A 26,464-nucleotide genomic window follows, 5' to 3' on the forward strand; every position below is an offset into this window, starting at 1 on the left:
CAGGACCCTGAGATCATGACCTGAGCTGAAGGCAGAGGTTTAACCCACTGAGCCACCCAGGTGCCCCTTAAAACTAAAATGTTAAAAAAAATGATAGGCATGGTTGGGAAAAGAAGTAATGTTGAGTGTGGTGCTGGGGAGGTGGGGAGCCACTGACAGAGTTGTCAGGGAGGACTCATTGACAAAAAGACTAGGAGCCGCATCCTAGATTGGGCGGAAGGAGCGAGTCCTGTGGTTATTTAGATAAAATATTGCAGGTAGAGGTAGCAGCAAGTGCAAAGACCCTGAGGTAGGAGCCAGCATGGCAGTTTTGCTGTCCCACTGGCAATGTATATGAGTGCCGATTTCCCAGCAGCCTGGGTCACGAGACGTGGATTCTTGCCAACCTACGAGGTGAAAATAGTATTGCTGTTAAAATTCATGTGTGTTTCTTTATGAAAGACGTTTCTGGGTGTTTGAGAGACTTTTATTTATCTTCCCAGATAACTTTTAATGCACATGCAGGCCACTACAGATAATCTTTCTTCTCTCCACATTTAGACACAGGACAGCTGGCTGTGGTTGATTCATACTGTAGGCTCCTTATTTCACGCTTCTTCATGCCTTACTGCCTGTAACTCAGCTCAACGCTCAATTTAAGCTCAGTAAGCCTGCTTTCAAAGAACATGGCTAACTTGTAATTCCAGTACTTGGACTTATAAATGCAGGTGTACATATTTAGCACCCACAAGAAGAGATCATCCTCTCAACGAGGTTTCTTTTTTTTTTTAATTAAAAAAATTTTTTTTTGTTAACATATAATGTATTATTAGCCCCAGGGGTACAGGTCTGTGAATCACCAGGTTTACACACTTCACATCAATGAGGTTTCTGGCAGAGCAAAGTCTAATTTCATCTTTTAAAAAAATGGGTTATTTTAAAGAATTGTTTACTGTGCCCAAGTTTAAAAATTTTACATATTCGGGACTCCTGGGTGGCTCAGTGGGTTAAGGTTAAGCATCTGCCTTCAGCCCCAGTCATGGTCCCAGGGTCCTGGGATTGAGCCCCACGTCAGGCTCCTTGCTTGGTGGAATCTGCTTCTCCCTCTGCCTGCTGCTCCCCCTCTAATTTTTGTATAAGGTATGAAGTTTAGGGGGATGCTTTCTTTCTTTTTTTTCTTTGCCTATAGATGTTGAGTTGCTCCAGCACCATTTCTGAAGACAATTCTTCCTCTACTGAATCGCTGTTTTATTATTTTCTTTTTCTTTTTTTAAGTAAGCACTATACCCAACATGGCACCCCAACTCAGGACCCCAAGATTAAGAGTTGCATTTTCTGCCAGCTGAGCTAGCCAGGCGCTCCTTCCTTTTGTATATTGTAAAAATTTATTATTTCCCCAATATCAATATCCCCAATATCCCCAATATTGATTCCTATAGCTATATAAGTATTGTAATTCGGTAGGTAATTCCTCCCATTTTTTTCATAATTGTTTTAACTATTCTAGTTTGTTTGTCCTTCCATATGAATTTTAGAATAATCTTATTTACAATATTGCTGGGTTTGGGGACAACTGGCTGGCTCAGGTGGTAGAGCAGACGACTTTTTTTTTTATTGAGGTATAACTGACATATAACATCAGTTTTGAATGTACAACATAATGATTCAATATTTGTATATATTGTGAAATTATCACCACAATAAGTCTAGTTAAACATCTGTCATCAAACACAGTTACAAAAATTTTTTCTTGGGGTGCCTGGGTGGCTCAGTGGGTTAAGCCGCTGCCTACGGCTCAGGTCATGATCTCAGGGTCCTGGGATCGAGTCCTGCATCGGGCTCTCTGCTCAGCAGGGAGCCTGCTTCCTCCTCTCTCTCTGCCTGCCTCTCTGCCTACTTGTGATCTCTCTCTGTCAAATAAATAAATGAAATCTTTAAAAAAAAATTTTTTTACTTATGATGACAACTTTTTAAAAAAAAGATCTTATTGGGTGCCTGGGTGGCTCAGTGGGTTAAGCCGCTGCCTTCGGCTCAGGTCATGATCTCGGGGTCCTGGGATCGAGTCCCGCATTGGGCTCTCTGCTCAGCAGGGAGCCTGCTTCCCTCTCTCTCTCTGCCTGCCTCTCCATCTACTTGTGATTTCTCTCTGTCAAATAAATAAATAAAATCTTTAAAAAAAATAAAAAATAAAAAAGATCTTATTTACTTATTTGACACAGAGAGAGACAGCAAGAGAGGGAACACAAGCAGGAGGAATGGAGAAAGGGAGAAGCAGGCTTCCCGCCGAGCAGGGAGCCTGATGTTGGACTCAATCCCAGGACCCTAGGATTGTGACCAGAGCTGAAGGCAGACGCTTCACTGACTGAGCCACCCTGGTGTCCCAATAATAGCGTGTTTTGCTGTAATGAATACTGAAATGTACTTTAAAATCAGGGTAAGTGGGCCAGAAGAGTGTGGTAGGCAGAATAAGTGCCCCGCACTGACCGTGTTCTCAATCCTAATCCCTGGAACCAGTGAATATGTTGTTACATGGGGAGGGAATGGAAGTTGCAGGTGGACTTAAGTTGCTAGATCTTTAATATTTTTTAATATATTTTTTTAAAGATTTTATTTATTTATTTGACAGAGAGAGATCACAAGCAGGCTGAGAGGCAGGCAGAGAGAGAGGAGGAAGCAGGCTCCCCGCTGAGCAGAGAGCCCGACGGGGGCCTCGATCCCAGGACCCTTAAAATAGCTTCTCCTGGGTTATCTGGGTAGGTCCAATGTAATCACAACCCCTTGTAAGTGGAAGAGGGTCTGAGAAAGAGATGTGAGGATGCGAGCAGGGTCAGAGAGATGTTATGTGTTTGCTTTGAGGATGGAAGAAAGGGGGCCCTAACCAAGGAATGTGGGCGGCTTCTAGAGACCAACGGCGAGGAAATCGTTTTCTCTTAAGCCTCCAGGAAGGAACACAGCTTGCAAACACCTTGATTTTAATCCAGTGAGACGTGTTTTGGATTTCTGACCTACAGAACTATAAGATAATAAATTTGTGGGTTTAAAAAAAATTTTTGTAATTTATTGAAATAATGTCTATACCGAACATGGGGCTTGAACTCATGACCCCAAGATCAAGAGGAATGTGTTCTTCCAACAGAGCCAGTCAGGTGCCCCCAAATTTGTGTTGTTTTAAGCCACCAAGAATGTGGTAATTTGTCATAAGAGTGATAGAAAACGAATACACCCAGAAACAGATTAGTGAAACAAAATAGAAGGATGAGAAACATACCTATCTATACACATTCATTTCCAAGTGGGCAAAAGACGGGTTATCTACCAAATGATGGTTTGACAAGTGTCTATCCACTTGGAAAAAATAAAGATTAAATTCTTACCTTATTCTATGTAAGATAATAAAGTCAAGAAAAATTAGAGGTTTAAATATAAAATGTAAATTCATAAAGCACTAGAAGAAAATTTAGGAAATACGATGAATCTTGAGGTGGCAGAGGCATTTCTTTGCATTACACCAAGGCTGTGAGCAATAAATCTGCTATATTTAAAGATATAAAACCGAAAAACTCCTCTGAGTCAAAAACCATTATAAACAACAATCTGAAAGGGTTAATTTGAAGGAAAATGTTGAAACGCTGTAAGGGAGGAAAAAACATTTTCCTTCTACCCTTCTGGGTTTTTGGTTGGGGCTTTGTTTTTTTTTTTTTAAAGATTTTATTTATTTATTTGACAGAGAGAAAGCACAAGTAGATGGAGAGGCAAGCAGAGAGAGAGAGAGGGAAGCAGGCTCCCTGCTGAGCAGAGAGCCCAATGCGGGACTGGATCCCAGGACCCTGAGATCATGACCTGAGCCGTAGGCAGCAGCTTAACCCACTGAGCCACCCAGGCGCCCTGGCTGGGGCTTTGTAACAAAAGACAGATTAATAAGAGAAAAACAAATAGAAGGCTATTAACATGTGTCTCCAAATCGATGGTAGAGACTCAGGGATGAGTAACTCAAAGAGATGGCTAGAGCTTTGGATTTATATAGCAGTTTGGATTCCTAACAGGAGAAAGGGAGTTTGGGCTTCTGGGTTTGGGAGGCAAGTTATGGGGAAGTGACCTGGGAGGTGTGGTAAACAAGGATAAGGTTTGTTATGCAAATTTAAGTCATTGCTTTCTCTATTGATCAGTGTTTCTTGTGATTTAGACTCCTGCACTTCCTGGGGGGGCAGACACCCTTACAAATGGAAATTTCCTTTGTAAATGTAAATTTCCCTTTGATATGGTAGATATGATAACATCTATTGTTTCTAGAGCTTCTGTCTGCCATTACTCAAAATAATCAGCTCAAAGTCAGGGTTATGCCAAAGAGGCATATTTTGGGGTGGCATATTCTGGTCCCCTACAATATGCAGTAAATTAAAAGTAACTATCGCTATTATATAACATAGCTTTTGTAGATCAATAAGAGAAACTGGAGTAACTCAATGAAAAAAGTCAGGCAATGGCGTTACTTCGCATTATGGTATGAAGGATTAAGAAGTAGGTAGTATGAAAGAAATCAAGGAAATGGAGGATGGATTGCAGAAGTTTCAACATTCATCTAGTAGGAGTTCCAAACAGAGAATAGAAAAGTGGAGAGAGGGGCGCCTGGGTGGCTCAGTCAGTTAAGCATCTGCCTTCTGCTCAGGTCATGCATGCATTCCAGAGTCCTGGGATCAAGCCCTACATCGATGGGCTCCCTGCTCAGTGGGAAGCCTGCTTCTCCTTCTCCCACTCCCCCTGCTTCTGTTCCCTCTCTCCCTATGTCCCTGTTAAATAAATAAATGAATGAATAAATAATGGAGAGAAGACAATATTTGAAAAAATAATGTTCTAGAATTTTCTGAGCTGGAAAAAAAACATGAATCTTCAAACTGAAAAGAGCCACTAAATTCTAAGCACGATTAACACACATACACACATACACACACACAGTGCACCCCACCCCACCACAACCTAAAAATAAAATTTCTAGGTTAAAGATAAAACCCTTAAGGATAAAAAGAAAATCCTGAATGGTCTCAGAAGAAAAGAGAGAAGAGAGAATATAGTAGAGAAGTTCTTCAAAAAGCTGATGAGAAACAACTTTGAACCTCTATTTGTATATCGAGCCAAGATGATCCAGCGGAAAGGAAAAATATTTCAGAACATTCATCACACAACTACCCCTTCTGAAAAGATTATTAGGGTATATGATCCAGCAGAAGAAAAAAAATGGATTAAGGAGCAACAAGTGGGTTCTAGTAAGCAATGACAAGGGGAAAAATAGTAACATTCATCGAAAAGTCTAAATAAGTTTTGATTGTAAATTTTAAAAGTCACAATCTTTTTTTAAAAGATTATTTATTTATTTATTTGACAGAGATCACAAGTAGGCAGAGAGGCAGGCAGAGAGAAAAGTGGGGGGAAGCAGGCTCCCTGCTGAGCAGAGAGCCTGATGCAGGGCTTTATCCCAGGACCCTGGGATCATGACGAAGGCAGAGGCTTTAACCCACTGAGCCACCCAGGTACCCCTGAAAATCCCAATCTTGAACTAAAATTCCAGGTAATATAAACATGGGAGGTGAGGGGAGAGGCAAGAAAGAAAAGAGAGGTTCTTCTGTTGTTTAAGGGACGAATGTAGATGCTCATTAATGACCGAACTCTAGAACAGCTAAGAGTACTCGCCTTTCAGAGTGCAAACTCTGGAGCCTACTGCGTGGCTTCAAATTCTGGCTCCTCAGTTTACTAGTTGTGTGATCTTGTGTAAGTCACATGATCTTTCTGTGCCTCAGTCTACTTAAGAGTAAACTGAGGATAGTTATTGAACTCATTGGGTGGCTGTGGTGATCAAATGAATTAATATATGTAAAGCACTTAGAAGAGCACCTGTCATGTGGTAAGTGTTATTGTTGTTGCTGCTGTAAGTAATGACTTAAATTGTCTGTTAAAATGTAAGGGCAGGGCCTCCTGGGTGGCTCAGTCTGTTAAGCGTCTGCGTTCGGCTTAGGTTGTGATCTCGGGGTCCTGGGATCAAGCCCCCTGTCAGGCCCTCTGCTCAGCAGGGAGTCTGCTTCTCCCTCTCCCTCTGCCCCTTCTCCTGCTAGTGCTTTCTCTCTCTCTCTCAAATAAATAAATAAATAAAATCTTATGAAAAAAGAATGGGAAAAGGAAGATTTTACTTGCAACAGGTAAAGGAGAACACCTGAGGTATTTTCAAAGCAGTCTCCCCAAACAACAAAGCCACGTTGGTTTCAAGCTAAGAGTGCAGGACTCCTGGGTGGCTCAGTCGTTTAGCGGTTGCCTTTGGCTCAGATCATGATCCCAGAGCCCTTGGTTTGCGCCCCAAATCAGGCTCCTTGCTCCACCAGAAGCCTGCTTCTCCCTCTCCCACTCCCCCTGCTTATGATCCCTCTCTTGCTGTATTGCTCTCTGTCAAATAAATAAATAAAATCTTAAAAACAAATAAGCTAAGCGTGCATACGTATTTATGAAGGGGCTTGCACAATGGGGAATACAGCACAGAACTGAGGCAAAAGTCATCTTAAGGTGACTGAGCCCAGGTCAAAGCCATGGGGACCCACAAGGGCTAGCTAGCATCATCGCTTCTCTGGCACCAGACAGTCCAGTATCTGAGTGCTTAAAGGGGTTTAGATCCTGCAAAGATACCTCAGTGTGCGTCAGGTTGATATAGAGAACAAAAGCAAAATAAATCTAGAAAAAAGACTTCTTTACAATTCATAGCCCATTGACAAGTACTTGGATAGGCAGAGTGAACTTCCTCAAGGAGCTCAGCTGCTTCCATGTTAATACTTGGCTAGAGGCAAAAGGCAGCCTTAGCGTGACTTTAGCCTGACCCCCAGGATCCTGTAAGTCTTCTTTAACATATAAACATCCCTTTGGGGCACCTGGGTGACTCAGTGGATTAAGGTCTCTGCCTTTGGCTCAGGTCATGATTCTGGGGTCCTGGAATCGAGCCCCAGCCCCGAGTGGGGCTCTCTGCTCAGCGGCGAGCCTGCTCCCCACCCCCCACCGCCTGCCTCTCTGCCTACTTGTGATCTCTGTCCGTGAGATAAATAAATAAAATCTTTTAAACATCCCTTTGGAAACTTCCTTGATCTCTACCCTTCTTGGGTCCTTCCTGAGCAAGATACATGTAAGCAGTCATCCTCTAAGCATAGGCTCGCCGATATCCATCTGAAGGGTCTCATGACTAAGGTTGAACTAGAAAGTAGTAAATGACCTTATCTTCAACAGCGGCCCCTCAAGGTCCGAAAACCTTGCTTCCAAATTCCTCAGCGACTTCCACTGTGGCTAACTCCCTCCCAACTTGAAAGTATGTAATTTGTCACTCCTCACAACCCCAGCACAGCTCTTTTTGCCCATGGGTCCTGTCCCTGTTCTCTAATAAAACCACTTTTTTTTTTTTTGTGCACCAAAGAAATCTCAAGAATTCTTTCTTGATCATTCGCTCATTCGCTCCGGGATCCCAACATTTCACATCAAGTTCAGTCTTCACTTTTGAGTATGATTAGATTATCTCCTAGCCTGATAGTGATTGTTTGTTCTTACATTCTTAAAAAAAAAAGATTTTATTTATTTGTCAGAGAGAGAGAGAGAGCACAGGCAAGCAGAGTGGCAGGCAGAGGCAGAGGGAGAAGCAGGCTCCCTGCCATGCAAGGATCCAGATGTGGGACTCAATCCCAGGACGCCAGGATCATGACTGAGCCAAAGGCAGATGCTTACCAACTGAGCAACCCAGGCGTCCCTGTTCTTACATTCTTTTACAAAATGGCTGGGGGCCTAAAATAGGTTTTCTTACGTCAAGAAAGCTATGTCTGTCTTTCTTTTACTGGGGACCCCAGCTCTTTCTGCTTATAGAACTGTTGGCAATACTGGATATTGATTGTTCAGAAAAATAATTCTCTGGGATAGGTTGGATATTAAAACAGATGCATTCGAAAAGGCAAGAAAAGTGATCAGGAATGGATAAATGGATAGAGATGGAGTAAGTGAAAGACAAGCTAATGAATAGGGAGGATAGAAATATAAATGTCAAAGCCCATTATCAGCAGCCCAGTAAAGAGGGAATGTTTAAAAAAATGATGAGTGAGAAGATCTCAATTTTAGACAACTTCAGATTTTAAGGGATCACAGTGTGCTGAACAGAATAGATAAGACACGCACATATATACACTACCCTCGACACAGTGAAATGTCAGATTATGAAAGACGAGAAGGGAGCCTGATGCCTGGCTTGATTCCAGGACCCTGGGATCCTGACCTGAGCGGAAGGCTGACGCTTAATCGACTGAACCACCCAGGCATCCCTATTTTATTTTGTTTTAAAGATTTTTCTTTGTAAGGAATCTCTACACCCAACATGGGGTTCAAACTTACAGCCCCAAGATCGAGCGTTACACGTTCCACCGACTGACCCAGCCAGGTACCCCCGAAAAATTATTTTTAAAACACCTAGAGAGAAATAGCAGTTTCCTTACAAAGGAAAATAATTTAACTGACACCATATTTCTCAAACACCACACTGGAGGCAAGCCGACAAGGGTGTAATAATTCCAAACTGTTGAAAGAAAGGAATTTTATATCAGGTGGAATAAAAACAGTTTCAGGCATACAGGGTCTCAGAAGGTCTAAGAGAGAAAGCATGAGCAAGAAAGGCAACAAGACAGCGGGGAAATTAATGAGTGAGGAAGGAGAATTTTTGCACACTGCTCAGCAGGAAGTAAGACATAAAGGCTTTTCTTCCACCACCAAAGGTGAGTATTCTCTTGAACTTTTAGATTCATTCTATTGTAATTCTGATGACTGCTTTCCTTTGCATCTTACTGTGGATTTACAGAATATTTAGACAGTGACAAACTCTCAGAGAAAGGCAGAAATAGCAGTGGAGACAATGTTTTTTAATTATTTTATTAACATATAATGTATTATTTGCCCCAGGGGTACAATTCCATGAATCATCAGGCTTACACATTTCACAGCATTCACCATAGCACATACCCTCCCCAGTGGAGATCATTTTTTAAAAGATTTTTATTTATTTATTTAACAGAGAGATCACAAGTAGACAGAGAGACAGGCAGAGGGGGGGGGGAGGCAGACTCCCTGCTGAGCAGAGAGCCCGAAGCGGGGCTGGATCCCTGGACCCTGGGATCATGACCTGAGCTGAAGGCAGAGGCTTTAATCCACTGAGCCACCCAGGCACCCCTGGAGATAATTTTTTAAAAAGATGTAGCTAATTTAGGGGCGCCTGGGTGGTTCAGTGGGTTAAAGCCTCTGCCTTCAGCTCAGGTCATGATCTTGGGGTCCTGGGGTTGAGTCCCACATCAGGCTCTCTGCTCCGCGGGGAGCCTGCTTCCCCCTCTCTCTCTGCCTGCCCCTCTGCCTACTTGTGATCTCTCTCTCTCTGTCAAATGAATAAATAAAATATTAAAAAAAAGATGTAGCTATTTTAGAGAGAGCACATACATGCCCACAAGTGGGTGGGGGGAGGGGCAGAGGGAGATAATCTTCAAGCGGACTCCCCTCCCAGCTGAGCGCAGAGCCTGACTTGGGGCTCCATCCCACAACCCAGGAGACCTTGACCCGAGCCAACACCAAGAGCCGGTGGCTCAACTGACTGAGCCACTCAGGTGTCCTGGCAGTGGAGATCATTCAAAAATGGTAGTTTCATTATAAAAGAATAACCAAAGAAGAATGCTGTTAGGGTAAATAAACACAAAAGTGAATATTCCCCGTTGCCCCAAAAGGAAAGAGACTTCCCCTCCTGCAGTTTTCTTCATGCATTTCCTTGAGAAACCTAGGATTTGTGCATATGATGTGGGGCTCCATCCCAGGACCCTGGGATCATGACCTGAGCCGAAGGCAGACGCTCAAGGACTGCGCCACCCAGGTGCCCTTAGGTCCATCTTTTTAAGACCTAAAGAAGCCTGTTGCCGGCCTATAACACAGGAATGCCTTTCTTAAGAGTGTTGTAGTCATCTCTTTGAAATGTCGATCTCAAGGAAGATAAGCGCAGGGTTTCCCTGTCACCTGCAAGTTTAGCCTAGACACCTGGCTCCAAGGTAAAAGCACCCGCTTATCATGGAGATAGGAGTTTAATCTTTCCTCCGGATAAAGGCAATTAGCCAGCACAGATGGCTGTTACAACTGGTGAACTTAGGACTTGCCTGGGAGTGCTCAGCTCTGACCCTTGGATGCCGCTGGAAAGCCCGGCAAATGAGCAGCGTTCCTGGCCTTTTTGGCTCTTCCCATGACTTCTGGAAACTGCACCTGAGAGTGTGTAATCTGGCTCCCTGAACAGCTGCCGAAGGGGTCAAGGGATGCAGTCAACAAATGTGGGGAGCTAATGCCTGTGGGGTACATTTTGACCAATAAAACAAAACAAAACAAAACAAAACCTGGGAGTGGGCCAGACAAGTCAATTCTCTCCTCCCTCCCTCTCTTCATGCACTGTTCTGAGCTGAATTTCTCTGTATAATCTGTCTGGAGACGTCCTATATGCCCCACAGTCTGTTTCTTTGGGGATCTGGTCTTGAACAGCAGTCATTCGAACTCATGAAGCCAATGTTAAGTGTTATTTCTGGAGAACCCAAGTCAAGAGTGGAGTAAAACTGTCCTAAGGGGGAAAAAAGGGCAAATAATAGGACTGGGAAAAGATAGAAGTGATGCAGGCTGGCTGGGTCCACGGATCTAGAGAGGGGGCCTCTGGGAGCAGCCAGGAGTGTCCTTGACTTCACATAGGAATAGAAATGAAGAACCGAAGAGGAAACGAGGGAAGAATTTATTGAACAGTGTAAGTGATGGAGTACAGCAGGCAAAGTGTCTGGGAAACTAGAAAGGGAAGGAGAGAGGGACTTCATCTTTGGTTGGGGTCTGAAGTTTATCTTTTTCTTTTTTTTTTAAGTAAATTCTACCCCCAGTGTGGGGCTCAAACTCACAATCTTGAGACCAAGACTTGCATGCCATACCACCTGAGCCAGCCAGGCTCCCCTGGGGTCTGAGGTTTTTATTGAGGATGTGGTCTGGTATTCATGTCCTCACGGGCACCCAAGATCTGGTCAAAACAAGGACGAATGCTCAGATGTCCGCTGTAAGTCGCTTAGCCCCTGGAGCCAGGGGTCTTAGCATCAAGGAGTCTGTAGTCAGGGGTCTGGAAGACGTATGTGATAACTTGCCCAGTCACTTCTATGATGTTATCAACTGTGCCGGAAGACTCCAAAGAAATCATTAACTCCATGACCTTTACAAGGAGGACACACACTATCTGTTCTATGAGGCGTGTGTAAGGTGAGGGTGTAGGTCCTAGCAAGAATAGAGACCGCAGGGGTGCCTGGGTGCCTCAGTCAGTTGGGCTCAGTCTCCCTTCTGCTCAGATCATGATCCCAGAGTCCTGGGATTGAGTCCCGCATCCGGCTTCCTGCTCCTCGGGGAGCCTGCTTCTCCCTCTGCCTGTTGCTTCCCCTGCTTGTGCTCTCTCTCCTTCTGTCAAATAAATAAAATCTTAAAAAAAAAAAAAAGAACAGAGGCTGCAATAAAGCAGTCCTTCCTGGGGGTCCCTTCAGTTTCTCTGTCTTAGAAGGAACAGAAGAACTGAAAGAGGTCTTCGGCTGCGTCTACTTAGACCTCAAACTTTCCAGTTTTTGTTCTTTCTTTCCAATTTGTCTCTTGGCTCAGGTGGGAGGCTTGAGGGCTAAGCATCCCCAGACACGCACCCTGTCAAGCAAGAAGGACTGCCCTGAGCCAGCAAGACCCTCACGCATGACTGACCGCAGGATGATGATCCGTTTGACCCTAACTGCCTACCTGTGCTTACCCACCCAGCTTTACCCCACATTTGCCTTATGTAAACCCGGAAGTGTTCTCGGGCCTTTTGGAGGCAGTCGTTTGAGACAGTAGGCCACGGTCTTTCTGGTGCAATAAATTCCTTTCTTTCATCACCACTCAGTTGTCTGCCTTTGCATTTTGTCAGTGGCCAGTGGCCAAACCCAGTCTGTTTGGGGATCCCCCCCGGAACCAGGTGCTCTTGCTCCCCTCCACCCTGGCTAATATAACCAGTAGTCAAATACCTTAAGGATGATATCTGGGGGGGGGGAGGAGGTGATTTAGGTGATTTTACAGTGAACGGCTCAGCTCTGTAAGAGACATACCTCCTTCATCTCTAACCAGTTTTCTCTCTGACATCTGCAATACACTGCCCCTTATAACATTGGGAAAGGAATTTTCTTTTTGGAGAATAAAACAGATTGAGTCCTGCGCTGGTGTTGGTGTGAGAAGCCTACAGAGAGAGCTGGGGCAGGAGTGGGTCTCAGATGGCCTCAGCCTGTCATGGGAAGAAGAAGCCCAGGCTGGCCTGTTTGAGGGTTAGACCACAGGAAGCAAAGACGCATGCTAGCGAACGCCCCTCCCAGCCGGCTAGCCAATTGCGACTGATCACGGGGAGGACCAGCAGAAGAACCACCTGGTCCAACCCCAAGAGCTGACCCGTAAAATCAGGAGCAAATAAAATGTTTGTTGTTATAAGCTGAACAAGCCAAACCAAACCCCCCAAAAAGTGCACTCCCAAAGGGGCCTGCACGTAGCCAGGTTGCAGAATACAATATACAATGATTTATTTCTCATTTTTTTTAGTAGGCTCCATGCCCAGCGTGGGGCTTGAACTCACGACCCTGAGATTGAGAGTTGCATGCTCTACCCACTGAGCCAGCCAGGTGCCCCTTATATACAATAGCTGACAGGTTTCCGTATACCAGGAAGAACCATTTAGAGAATAAAGCAGAGGAAAATCGAATCCATGTAGTGATAAAAACACATAAAATATCTAAAAACAGATGATTGGAGGAGGATGACAGATAGAGCCTGAACGTCTATCTCCCCCCAACTTTCTAGTGATTTGGGAAGAAAAGTGTTTTTAAGGATAAATTCTTTAAAATTTTTTTAAAAATTATTTTTATTATATTTTAATCTTTTAAAAATATTTTATTTACTTTTTGTCAGAGAGAGAGAGAGACAGCACGAGCAAGGGGGAGCAGCAGGCTCCCTGCTGAGCAGGGGGCCAGATTTGGGACTCAATCCTGAGTCTGGGATCGTGACCTGAGCTGAAGGTACCCCTGTTTTGTTGAGATTCCATGTATGAGTGAAATCATATGCTATTTGTGTTTCTCTTACTTCACTTAGCATTATACCCTCAAGGCTATCCAAGTTGTCCTTTACTCTGAGACTTGGGACAGAACCTGAAGCATATTCAAGTTCACCCTCCAGTACACACCTGTCCTCCTTAATGTCTCTGAAGTCGCAGTGAGTTCCAAACCCATTCCTTCCCACATATGCAAACATGCAAGCTGCAGGAACTCTGGCAGTAAGTCTGACATCTGTCTGTGTCTCTGTTTCATCTATAATCTCTCTATATATCTATCTTTCTATCTAATCTATCTATCTTCTATCTATCTATATCATCATCTATAACATCTATAAAACACAAGATGAATATTAATTGCACTTTCTGGGGTTATTACAGAAGGTGGACTGTGAACACCCCATAAACCAGACTTCCCTCATTCCTGTCGATGGTGTTCCTGGACTGGGGTGCAGAGTCTTAGATTTGGGACCTGTCCCATCCAGAGGCGGGACCTCAAGCGACAACATAATATTCTCAGAGAAGCAGGTAAATAAGGATCCTCTTGCTACCCATTCCCCAGGAGCTGACTCTGCTGTAGAAGGCTGTGCTGTGGGGTACATGCTGGTCAGAGAGAGTTCATGTGTGTGTCCACATCTGTCTACGCCCCTGGCTGTAACTTATTCTTCATCATGGCCCACGCCAACTCCCAGGTCTAGCGCTCCAAACAACGGTGATTCTTTGCAGCCTTTCTCAGTCTCCCAGGGCAAAGTTCTCTGGGTCCACCAACCCCCAGGGCTTTAGGAGACCCGGTCCCAGGGCTGAGGTGAGGAAAGCAAGCCTGCAACCCTGCAGCTGTCACGGGGTGCCCATGGAAGAAGGCAGACTCAGTTCTGGCCCAGGGGATGTGGCCTCAGCCTGGAGTCATGATGACCCATCAGAGTCCGAGGAGAGCCTCGATTCCTGTCCTTCTCCTTCAGGACCCAGTCATCTGTGGGTTTATGGTTTCTCCCTGCCTTTGATCCAAACCTACTGGGACAAGGGGGCAGGTCTGGAAGTGGAACAGAGGCAGAGGTAGGGGAGATGGAGGCTTCAACAGGAGAGCGGAGACCTGCCAAGCTTGGATGGTTGCTGGGAGGCTGAGGTGATGGGCAGCATCAACGCTGTTTCCAGCTGGGGCTGGTATTTGACAGTCATGTGCAAGCCACCTTGGTTACCTTTGTTGACAGCCTTAGTGTCTCCCAGCACACACAATGGTTTGTTCCCAAACAGACTCCCCTCTTTCCTTTCCAAGAGTTGATGCTGTGGTCTGCAATGGTGTGAACAGAAGACTAGCCCATTCGTGACTCTCCATCCCCACCACAGCCCCCAAACCTTTGGTCAGGAGACCCTCGAGGGAAAATTTCATACCTCTGTCCAGTGGATTTTTCCATGTGCTGCTTTCCTGCCTCATGACTAGTGGACACTTCCACTCCTGCCCACCATATGGTCTCCAGTGGGCCACTCCTGTATCATTCCACATTCCCTAGCAGATGGTTTTAGCTCTGCATCCTTTCACAGACTTCTATATTTTTATTTATTTATTTTTAAATTTTTATTTATTTGAGAGAGAGAGCGCATGAGAGGCGGGAAGGTCAGAGGGAGAAGCAGACTCCCCATGGAGCTGGGAGCCTGATGCGGGACTCGATCCCAGGTCTCCGGGACCGTGACCTGAGCCGAAGGCGGTTGCTTAACCAACTGAGCCACCCAGGCGCCCCAACAGACTCCTATATTTTTAAAAGATTTCATTTATTTATTTGACAAGGAGAGAGAGCAGGAGAGCACAAGCAGGGAAAGCAGCAGAGGGAGAGGGAGAAGCAGGCTCCTCACTGAGCAGGGAGCCTGATGCGAGACTCAATCCCAGGACCTTGGGCTCATGACCTGAGCTGAAGGCACATACTTAACCCACTGAGACACCCAAGCGCCCCATCTCAAAGACTTCCAAATGGACCATCCCAGCCCCCGACCCTGGAGATCTCACAGACATCAAAGGCCATGGTGTCCAACCAGCACCCGCCCCGGCTCTGGGGTGTACGGTGTCCATCAAAATGAAAACTGAAAAATCCCCCATTAGAATACCAGCTCCACATGGGCTGGGACATTTGTCTGTCTTGTTCCCTGATATTTTTCCAGCACCTAGAACAGTGCTCAGTACATAGGACGTGCTCAGTAGGTGTTTGTTAAATGAATGAACCCGCTGACACGACAATTCTGCTTCTGAGACCGTGTGCTAAAGAAACACTCACGCATATGTACAGGGCTCTGTGCCCAAGAACAAGACGAGCAAACAACTGAGAGAAACTTGTAAATTTTTATTAATTATCAACAACTGAGGCAACACAAATGAAGAAAGAGGGTTTTGCAGCATGGGGCACCTGCTAGGCAGCAACAAAATAATGGGTGCTTGTCCAGGACGTGCTGGCAGTGGGAAAGAGCAGGTGGAAGATACTTAGAGTGGTACCGCACGTGTGTGTAAATGCAGAGAAAAACACGTGGAACCAAACACCCAGAGCTGCCCTCCAGCAATCACATCAGGGGAGGAGGGTTGTGCTGTTCTGGGAAGAGAATACCCCACGATACTTTGTTTTCTAAAGTAAGTGCATGGATCCACAGAAAGAAATATGCATTGAGTAGATGTCTTGCTTATTAACAGAGCTCTATTATCTAACAGAATATCTGGCACATAGTAAAAAAAATCGTGCTTAACTTTTCACTATTGTGAACTCTTTTACTTGCTATACACCTGATGGCTAGGAGTTCACAGCCGTGCCCATGTTCGTGAAAGGCCACCAGGTTCTGCTCCTTATCATGGGCACTTGTCACATCCCTGAAGTTGAGGCAAGGAAAGAGAAGGAACGTGAGTGGCAGTGAGCTCTGATCGCCTGATAAATCCACACTAAACTCCTCCTCCGGGCCTGCAGTACCCCAAGCACTCAGATTCTGTCCTGTCTCATGGTTTACAAGCACCTCCCACTGTTTCTCCAACAGAACCTTGTGCTCAGGCCACAGTGACTCCTTTACCTGTCCTCGGAGTTTCTAGGCTAGAGGAAGGCGTGGCCTACACATCATGGTTTTAGGAGCCCATAGCATTCTAGGTAGGGAGGATCCCTAGATACACAGAGCAGGGAGCACAGAGAGCCTGGGGGAACCTTGTCACTTAGCCTCAAAGCGGCACCTCAAGGGACGAGGAGAAAGGAATGTTCTGGGGAACAACAGGTGACAAGATGGGGCACCAATACCATTAACAAGAAAGTACATTTTGCAGAGGGGTGTGGGTCTGGACTGAAGGGTCACTTACAGATTTAGTCATCTTCCTCGGGATCACTGATCTCTTCATACACGATCAGGGTCTTTCTTTCCCGCAGTCTATAGGCCCAAACGCTATTCATCAATTTCCTGGATCCTACAGTGAGGAAGAGTTGGTAAATGGGGGGACCAGATGGGCTGGGGAGTGTTAGTCTCTGTTTTCCCAGATAAGGAGATGCCTGCTCCTTCCCGAGGGCACACAGGTATTCGACATAGCCTGTTTTCCCCATGTTCTGGCTCCGAGAGGCTGAGATGTTAGACCCGCACTGATACACACCAAATGCCAGTTGGAATTTTCGCTTCTGGCTCCTCCCATTGTCAGGTTTGGATTGCCACCCTCTTTACTTACCAGAACATTCATTCAGACCTTCTTTCATTCAGCCTATGTTTGTTAAGGGGATATTGTGAGTCAGGCATTGAGCTGAGGGCTGGGGATACAACTGTGAGCGAGATATGGTCCCGGGGTTATCACAGATGGAATGACTTGACCACCTTTCACGTTGTCAGGCTTTCTAGGTTAAACGCCTTGAACAATTTGTGAACTACGATTCTTTATTTCCATTTTACGGACAAGGAATCTGGAGTTCAGAGAATTTGGAAGACTTGCCTAGAATCACCCGCTGTTATATCAATGACAGTTCAAACCTGTGACTCTGGAAGTCACGTTCTAACATCTCGGCTGGAGCTGGGTGAGCTCCTCCATCAAGTCTGCCCCAGGCCCATCCAGGATCCATCCCCCATGCCTAGACTACATACTGGAACATAGCCAGGAAAGGCAGAGGGGTTGCTCCCACATGGCTACCTCTTACCTGGTATCTTCTTCTTCTTCTTTTTAAAATTGTGTTTATTTGTCAGAGAGAGAGAAAGCGAGAGGGCACATGCGCAAGCAGGGGGGATCGGCAGGAAGAGGGAGAAGCAGGCTCTCCGCTGAGCAAGAAGCCAGATGCAGGACTCGATCCCAGGACTCTGGGATCGCGACCTGAGCAGAGGGCAGATGCTTAACTGACGGAGCCACCAAGGCATCCCTTACCTGGTATGTTCTCACTCTGTTGACCAGAGGTACTCGCTTTTTCAGGGGGGCACGGCTCTTTCTGAGCCTGCTCAGGGCCAGGTGTTATTGGTATTGGTTCCGAATCACTTTCTTCCTTTATTGTTTTCTCGAGCATCACCTTTTTAATGTGAAGGTCACATACAAAGAGTATCAATGGCATTTCTCTAGTGGTTTAGAGCTTACGAAGTGTCTTCACATCCATACCTTGATTAATGTCCTCAACAACTCTGGGAGATCATTATATAACCTGTACCTGAATTATGAGGAAGGTTAGAACAAAAAGGAATGGCCTAAATGAAGGGTGTTTCCAGGGCTAGAACGTTCGTCTTCACCCCCCTTTCAGATATTCTTGCAAACAGCAAAAATGCTCCATGGAAGTGGTATGTGGTATACAGAAGATTCGGGGAAGAGCAGCATTCTAAGATTCCACATGGTCTCTGGAAGAAAGGAGGGGCTTCTATAAAACATAAGGGAATCATGCACAAGCTCATAGAGAACTGCTGGGAGAACAAAGGTAAAAATTCAGAGGGGACAGAACACTTCTGGAAAACAGTAGAAGGGAGAGGAGCACAGGGGAGGGGAAGGGAATGGTGCACAGCAATTAATATAGACGGCAAAGAAAGCCGCGCCAGATGCCACCTTCTGTCCTGCCCTGGCAAGAACGGTTAATGGGGAAGTAGGCAAGGTGGCTGCTGTACCAGTTTTGTTTGTGTCAGCGTGTGCATCACTGACCAACAATCTTAAGCTCCCTTTCCTTCAGCTCCCTCATTTCTGAAGCAGGGAAGAAGAAAAGTAGAAGAAGCTAAGGGAAAGTCCTTTCTAATGTGGTGATAATGAAAATGAATACTCTCTCTTCTGATCCTTCTTTGCATTGTCTCCAAGGTCTCCACACTAGCAATCCAACTTCCAGGGGCCTTTTCCCTCTAAAGTAGAGTTTAATCTAAAACTGTGGAATCACTTACTCAAGGAACAATTTGGGGCACCTCAGAGGGTTCCCCCCCGCCCAGCCCCGGGCCTGGATGGAGGCTTCAGAGATGCCTCAGGTGCAGACGAGTTCCCATAGGAGCTCACGGTAGGGAGGGACTGACAGCCAAGGTCATTCTCAAGCCAGGAGAGACTGGCCCTACCGCAGAGCAGAAGGGAGCTGGTATTTCCTCTTTCGAGATTAGATGTCCAAACCAAGGCCTTAGCAGCTTCTCTGGGGTAGAACCCTTGGTGTGTGTGTGTGTGTGTGTGTGTGTGGGGTAACCCCTGAACTTAGACACATGAAAGGGCTCATGAGCTGGGATATCATTTGGGGCTTAATTGTCATGTGATTGGTTAACAGTGTTCAGCAAGAACAATAAGGGCCTTTAAAAAAAGAAATGTTTCAAATGTACAGATTACTATCACTGCCATGTGGTCTCGGAAAAATTACTTAGAATCTCTGTGCTACGATAGCCTCAACTTTATGATCAGTTATTATTATTAATAATATCTTCATTATTAGCTGGGAATAATGCTAAGAAAATGTCATCGAGGTGTTCCTGAAGGATTAAAGAAATGAAAACTGGTGAATTATGTGACGTCACTGTGAAAATAAAAGAGGTATCGACTATCACAATCCGTCATTATTAAGCAACCGATGCATCAGGAATCGTCAGGAGAGATCAGGAAAGGGAGGCAGTGACGGTGCGGCTATGTTCAGTATCCTCGAACTGTTACTGACGTTCTCAGCTGTGGAGGGAGAGAATCTCTGGTTCTTTAGATTTGGGAGATACTCACCTTCATTTTCTCTCTCTCTTGAGCATCAGAAGCTTCCTGAGAAGATTCATCTAAAAGAAAGTGATAAATAGTTTTTCTTTGGTTGCAAATATTCCCAAACTCCTGAGACTCCTATAGCATCAGGGGGTTCTGCAGGAAAGGGTTATGAGTCCATTTATTGTCAAGGAGTTATTCCGAGACTGGTTTTTTTTTTTTTAAGATTTTATTTATTTATTTGACAGAGAGAGATCACAAGTAGGCAGAGAGGCAGGCAGAGAGAGAGGAGAAAGCAGGCTCCCTGCTGAGCAGAGAGCCCGACTCAGGACTCGATCCCAGGACCCTGAGATCATGACCTGAGCCGAAGGCAGCAGCTTAACCCACTGAGCCACCCAGGCGCCCCTGAGACTGGTTTTTGAACTGTCTTTAGGTTTATACATTTATTTGTGGCACCAATTCATAATTTTCCTTCTGATGATTTCTTTTTTTTTAAGATTTTATTTATTTGTCAGAGAGAGAGAGAGAGAGAGAGAGAGAATGCAAGCAGGCAGAGGTGGAGAGAAGTAGGCTCCCTGCCGAGCAAGAAGCCTGATTGTGGGACTGGATCCCAGAAACCTGGGATCATGACCCGAGCCTAAGGCAGCGGCCTAACCGACTGAGCCACCCAGGTGTCCCCTTCTGATGATTTCTAAACCTTGAACCAAACCCCATCACTGCCTCATCCTGTGCTACTACATATTTCTTACCTTTCCCCCATCCAAAGAATTAAACTGATTGAATTAATTAATTGAATTGACTTAAAAGGATGTGGCAGCTAAAATCACTGTCCACTCAGACCAGGTGAATTTTATAGTATGCCAATTACATTTCAACAAAGCCATTATGTGTATGAGGAATCGTGGGTGATTTGGCCCAGAGGTTCTGGAATATTTCCAGTATAAAGATACTCCTTCAGGGACACCTGGATGGCTCAGTTGGTCCCTGCTCAGGGGGAGCCTGCTTCTCCCTCTCCCACTCCCCCTGTTTGTGTTTCTTTTCTTGCTGTGTCTCTCTCTGTCAAATAAATAAAATAAAAAAAAATACTTCTGTAGTGTCAAAAACTGTAGACTCTCAAGCACTGGATTTTCAGCCCTCTCAGCAATTTTGGGTGCTTGCAGAATCTGGCCTGTTTTCCCAGAGCCTCATAGGTCTGTTGGAGACAGTTTGAAAATTCTGACTCTGTCTGCTTACAGCTGTGCTGTCAGAGCAGAAAAGCAAGTGAATACATTTCATCCCCTTTATGGTGAGTACACACACTGATCAAATACACAACAATTTCTAGAATCTGCTACCCTTTTCACCATATGTTACCTCTGCTCACTGATAAGGAGAAAAGCTAATGTGTGAAGGATCACTTTCTCAAACATCTCCCAAGCTCAACACATAGAATCAGGTTTGGTGGGGAGCAAGAAGACTATTTGGTTTAGGTAAAACTTGGGGATATAGCCGTATGTCATTTCCTAATACATTCATCACTCTCTCTTAAGATATTTATCTGATACTTATGCCCTATTATGACATTGACTTTGGAAGTTTTTTGTAGATATACACTTTTTTAAATTTAAATTTTATTTTTAAAAAAGATTTTATTTATTTGAGAGCAAGACAGTGCACATGTGTGCACAAGCAAGCCCAAGCTGGGGGAGGGAAAGAGATAAGCAGACTTTGAGCTGAGCGTGGAGCCCAATGTGGGGCTCTATCCCACGACCCGAGACTTGACTGAGACACCAGGCGCCCCTGCACTTTAAAAAAAAGTAATCTCTATGCCCAACATGGGGCTTGAACTCATGACTCCGAGATCAAGGGTCTTATGCTCTACCGACAGCTGGCCAGACGCTCCACATGGATCTACACTATAATTAAATTTTTCTTAATTGTCCTGTGATTCATTAACAGTGTTTAGCAAGACCATAACTCCTTTTTAAAAAACAAAATGTTTCCAATGTAGAGAAACTTAGGGAGAATAAGTTTGGAAACATATGCACATCTACCACTGAGTCTTGTCAGAGCTTCCCATTATCCCGCAACTGCTTCAGACTGTTCTGAGATCTTTATTCAAAATATAACAAAACACTATAAACAAGTCACAGCTGAAGCCATCTGTGCAGTCCTCCCTGATCCCTGACATCCCTCCCTTTGCACTCCTGAATTTGATGGGTTTTATTCTTATTCAGGTTTTATGCACTTACCATTTACTTATTATCCATAAAAATACACACTCTTGCTTTGTATGTTTTAAGATTTTATATTAATGGCCTCTGACTCTACTCAACCTTCTACATCCAACTTTTCTCATCAGCCATGACGCTTTTGAGGAAACAAACTCCAGGGAATCCTTCCTAAGCAGCTGGACCCCAAAGTAACTGGGCTACAGGATGCTCTCTCAAAACCTCTCCTTTGACTCACCCTGATTCTCATTCTGATCATCATCAGAATCACGCCCGTTGGATTTCATGGCTCGTTTTTTAGGACACATGAAGGCTGGGAGAGTGGCCCTGAGACCTAGAAAGAAGCAAAATATTTGTCCCTTAAGAGACAACCTGAGAGGAGGAATGCGGGGTAGAATCCTGGGAGGAAGCAGGGACGGTCAATCTCATCAGCTGGGAATTCCAAACCAGGATGAACAGAAGAGAAATGGGCAAGACCTAGGTCTGAGCCTCTTTGTGGCCACTTCAGGTCCTCAGCCCTGCACAGAATATTAAAAAGAGAACAGTGCCTCAAAGCTGCCCTGGGATTTCTCCCTGCACAAAAGGAAGATCTGGGACACTTAAGCAGCCTAGGAAGAAGGCATGGCATGTAAAGGGACTGAGGGATGGTCATGTGTTCCCAGGTTTGTCTGCATCCAGAACTTTCTGTTACCTAGACTAGTCATGGTGTCATAGTTTCTCTTCATGTACACATAGGTGATTTTATCTGAGTATCCAAGCTTTGCCCACTCTTCCTTAGAGAAGTATTTGGAAATATCCTTGAAGGCCTAGGAAAGAAAAATAAGTACGTCAGAGCAGCAACTCAGCTAAACATGTCTGATCTTCAGCAGGGGTCTCTTCCTCTGCTACAGGACCTCCATGTTGGGATCTGTGAACTGAGGAGAATAATCCCTCCTGGTTAATGTCAAGGCTAACCAAGAGAACATGGGTAACATTCCCTACCCTCTTCCCCAGCTTGTGGTAGATGCGTAATGCTGATGGCATGCTCTTTCACCTTCCAGAATGGACTGAGAGTCACCGAAAGCAGTGCAAGTTCACAGACTGGTTGTCTCCAGAGATGCTAGGTGAGGACAGAGTGAAGGTGGGAAGCTCCAGAGGCTATGGATCACCCCCACCCCCGATACTCTGCTCCTTCTCCCTAGTGCCTCTGAACTCACCTCCTCAAAATCTAGTCCCCCTATCGTATCCCCTGGGCCATTCCTTGACCCCCTCCAGAACACTTCACCTTGCATTTCTTCTCTGATTTCTGGGTATCCTCCTTGGAGTTCTTCGCAAAGGAGCTGCCTTTATTCATGGTGCCAGGAATAATTTGATCTCCGAAGGATGTAGCCTAATCTCTCCAGCCACAAGGCCAAAGGTCCTAAGGAAGAGAGACAGCATTGAGGGTAGGTTATATTCAGTTAATCACCTGGAATCAAGGTTCTACTTTTCTCCATCCGGGGCTTATCTGTCTCTGAGAAAGGACAAGGATGGGGTGTCAAACAAACATGGGGCAGGATGCCTGGGTGGCTCAGTCGGTTAAGCATCTGCCTTTGGCTTGGGTCATGATCCTAGGGTACAGGGATTGAGTCCCACATTGGGATCCTTGTTCGGGAGGGAGTCTACTCCTCCCTCTGCCTGCCATTCCCCCTACTTGCGCACGCACGTGCTCTTTCTCTCTGACAAATAAATAAATAAAATCTTAAAAAAAAAAAAAAGAAACAGGGAAGCCAGGTGGCTCAGTTGGTTAAGCATCTGCCTTCGTCATGATCCTGGGGTCCTGGGCTCCCTGTTCAGTAGGAAGCCTCTCCCTCTCCCTCTGCCCCTCCCCCCACTTGGACACACTCTATCTCTCTTTCTGGCAAATAAATAAATAAATAAAATCTTTATAAGAAAAGGAAAATATTTAAATAAAACATTTAAGAAAAAAAGGGGCGCCTGGGTGGCTCAGTGGGTTAAGCCTCTGTCTTCAGCTCAGGTCATGATATCAGGGTCCTGGGATTGAGCCCGCATGGGGCTCTCTGCTCTGCAGGGAGCCTGCTTCCCCCTTCTCTCTGCCTGCCTCTCTGCCTACTTGCAATCTCTCTCTATGTCAAATAAATAAATAAAATCTTAAAAACAATATTTAGTGTGAAGGGAAGTGGAATCTCCAAGACTACAGGATTAACCTTCGCTTAGGCTGAGAATATGGAGAGCTTTATTTTTCTATTTTTTAAAAGATTTTATTTATTTTTGTGAGACAGACAGAAACAGAGACAGAGAATGAATGAGTACGAGCTGGGGAAGGGGCAGAGGGAGAAACAGACTCCTCACCGAGCAGGGAGCCCAATGCGGGGCTTCATGCCCGGACCCTGGAATCCCGACGCGAGTGCTTAACGGGCTGAGCCACCCAGGCTCCCTAGCATGTGGAGAGTTTTAATGTAGTAATCTGGTGTTCCCCAACTGATGGCACTTGGAAACTCTTAAGGAGAGGAAATTTAGGGATCTCCGAGGCCAAGAAAATTTCTGCTTAATCCTGGAGGAGGCAATAAAGGAGTCACTTAGGCAGTGGCTTTTATCTCCAGTTAAAGAAATATAGTGGCATCTAGCTGATTTGGGGGTTTCTCAGGCTAAGGGGAGTTCTTTTTCCTTCGGGAAGAACAATTAGAAAGTCTCACAAACCAAAAATAGTTTTAGTTTTATCTTTGCCTGACTGGGATTGCCCCGAAAAGCTTTAAGTCATTTTTCAGTCCTAAGAATCTTGAGGTACAGCAAGAACTAAACTATCTGAGTGATCTACAGAGGTTCCTCACTTTTTAACTAGCCTATCTTTAACCTGTTCAAGATGGTCCAGAGAGAGCGCTTACCTCAGGCTTGAAGCGGTGGCGGCTAAGAATCGCTCCACGAGATGAAGTCCCAGAATTCCACTGTCCAAGAGTAGTCAACCAATCAGAACAGTTAATGAACTTGAACTGTCCAATCAAAACCTAGGAAAGTAGGCGGGGCAAATGAGTAAGGAACGGGGTCTCAAAGTCCAGCTCCAGGGATAGGACCGTCTTTTCAAAGTGGGTTGGTTTTCCCGCTTGAAGCAGGATTGCGCTCTGCCAGAATTGGCCACTCCGGATTCCATAAGCTCATTCCTTGCGCATGCTTAGATGTTCCTTTTCCCTTCAGCGTACATCTTGCTACTCTCTGCTCTGACTTTATTGTTTCATTTTAATAAATAGTAAGTACGAGGCCACCACCTCGAATCCTTGCTATCAGTTTGCAACTTCCTCAGTTGCAAGTTCCTCAGGAGTTCTATTCTAGGATCTCTCGTGACTTAAGAATTTTAAACTTCTTTTTAGATTGAATTACTTTTGTTAATACACACCTCGAAATACTGAGACAATGACTTCATATAGTTGTCTCATTAAAGATAGCACTTGCAGGTATAAAGTTACAGAGATGTCCACAGTCTTCATATGTTCACTTGAAAAGATTCAATAGCAGTCTGATATTGGGTTTTCTGCTCTAGATGAAGATTAACACATCATCTGTAATCAAACTGATGTCTTTGATTAGATGACTAACAAAATTTCTAGTAATTTAGCTAGAAGCTCCCTAGCAAAGAGACACACAAATAGGACACATCACAGGAATGATCTGAAATAGGAACTATCTGGTCATTGTTACAGTGATTTCATAAATGCTGTCAGGTAAAATTTGATCCTTGATGAAAGGGACACTTTAAAGTGGGATGCCCAGAAAAACCTGTATTTTCTTGATAAGTTTCTGTGTTCTCAGAGGTGAGTATTTCACTCCTATTACTGTTTCCTACTGAATCTTGAGAGATCTGAACGTTTGGAATGGGAGAGGAATCACCATGTTCAGCTTGATACTTCTTATTTTTTTAAAAATGTATTTATTCTTTTGACAAGGAGAGAGAGAGATCACAAGCAAGAGGAATAATAGGCAGAGGAAAAGGGAGAAACAGGCTTCCTGCTGGGCAGGGAGCCCAAGGTGGGATTTGATTTCAGGACCTTGGGATCACAACATGATCCGAAGGGAGACCCTTAACTGACTGAGCCACCCAGGTGTCCCTTTTTTAAAATTAAAAAAAAAAATTTTAAAGATTTTATTCATTCATTTGACACAGAGAGAGAGAGTGAGAGAGAGAGCGAGAGAGAGTGCACAAGCACGGGGAGCAGCAGGCAGAGGGAGAGGGTGCAGCAGCCTCCCTGCTGAGCAAGGACATCTTGATACTTCTTAACAAAATTTGTAATGATGTCTCAAGTAATAGAATTTAATTTGTTTTGCACAGCATCTGCAGCTATCAGCAAACCTCATGATAGTTTCAAGGTCTTAGGCTCGTTTAGGACAGTCACTCTCTCTTCTAGTCACATTTCCGTAACAGAGGGGATAATGTATTCTGCTTTCTCTTGTTGTCGTCAGAAAACATTTTCTACAGAAGATGTGCTGATAGACCATGGCCTCATGGCAGTTTTTAGCACCTGTAACAGATGGGACAGTAGAAATCATCTTTGGTGTAGGATGAGGCTGCAGAGAGCTCCTCAGCCATGGTGAGACGGATGGAGGATCAAAGCAATGGTGGTGACGGATGGAGGATCAAAGCAATGGTGGTGGCAGCAGCAGTTCAGCAGCCAAGGTGGCAGTGGCCGCCTGCCTGACTCCCCATGCAAACCCAGTTGGGGAGGGGAATCATCTTAAACTTCATTTTTTTCTCCATTTTTGATATGTGCTTTTAAATAAAAGTTATTTATTTATTTATTTGACAGAGAGAAACACAGCGAGAGGGAACACATGCAGGGGGAGTGGGAGAGGGAGAAGCAGGTTTCCTGCCGAGCAGGGAGCCTGATATGGGGCTTGATCCCAGGACCCTGGGACCATGACCTGAGCCGAAGGCAGACACTTAATGACTGAGCCACGCAGGTGCCCCTTGATAGGTGCTTTTTAAAAATGCACTTTTCTTAGAATACCCAATAGCTAGGAACAAGTTTTATCCCTTAAGAG

General features: G+C 45.0%; 1 protein-coding gene, 1 non-coding gene and 1 pseudogene across 2 annotated transcripts; all 3 read right to left on the bottom strand.

The window, feature by feature from the left end:
• Positions 1-12,636: 12,636 nt before the first annotated feature.
• TRNAE-CUC lies at positions 12,637-12,709 on the bottom strand. The gene has a single exon. It is a non-coding gene; the product is annotated as a tRNA-Glu (tRNA).
• Positions 12,710-15,894: 3,185 nt separating this feature from the next.
• On the bottom strand, positions 15,895-22,835 carry LOC122897380 (putative protein SSX6). Its single transcript, XM_044235590.1, has 7 exons — positions 22,719-22,835; positions 22,146-22,260; positions 21,693-21,788; positions 19,272-19,321; positions 17,487-17,625; positions 16,449-16,553; positions 15,895-15,977 (listed from the first exon to the last, which is right to left on the bottom strand). The coding sequence occupies exons 1-6, from the start codon at positions 22,785-22,787 to the stop codon at positions 16,453-16,455; spliced, it is 570 nt and encodes a 189-aa protein (XP_044091525.1). The 5' UTR covers positions 22,788-22,835; the 3' UTR covers positions 15,895-15,977; positions 16,449-16,452.
• A 2,076-nt stretch (positions 22,836-24,911) lies between these two features.
• On the bottom strand, positions 24,912-26,012 carry LOC122897420 (annotated as a pseudogene).
• Positions 26,013-26,464: the final 452 nt, after the last annotated feature.

The sequence above is a fragment of the Neovison vison genome, chromosome X (assembly GCF_020171115.1).
Source record: "Neovison vison isolate M4711 chromosome X, ASM_NN_V1, whole genome shotgun sequence".
In the NCBI taxonomy this organism is placed as follows: domain Eukaryota; kingdom Metazoa; phylum Chordata; class Mammalia; order Carnivora; family Mustelidae; genus Neogale; species Neogale vison.

Coding starts and splice junctions, on each gene's coding strand:
- LOC122897380 (XM_044235590.1), bottom strand. CDS start 22,787: ATGAATAAAGGCAGCTCCTTTGCGAAGAACTCCAAGGAGGATACCCAG. Junction 22,261..22,718: donor AATCAGAGAAGAAATGCAAG/GTGAAGTGTTCT, acceptor TTTCTTTCCTAG/GCCTTCAAGGATATTTCCAA. Junction 16,554..17,486: donor ACAGAGTGAGAACATACCAG/GTAAGGGATGCC, acceptor TCCTCACTGTAG/GATCCAGGAAATTGATGAAT.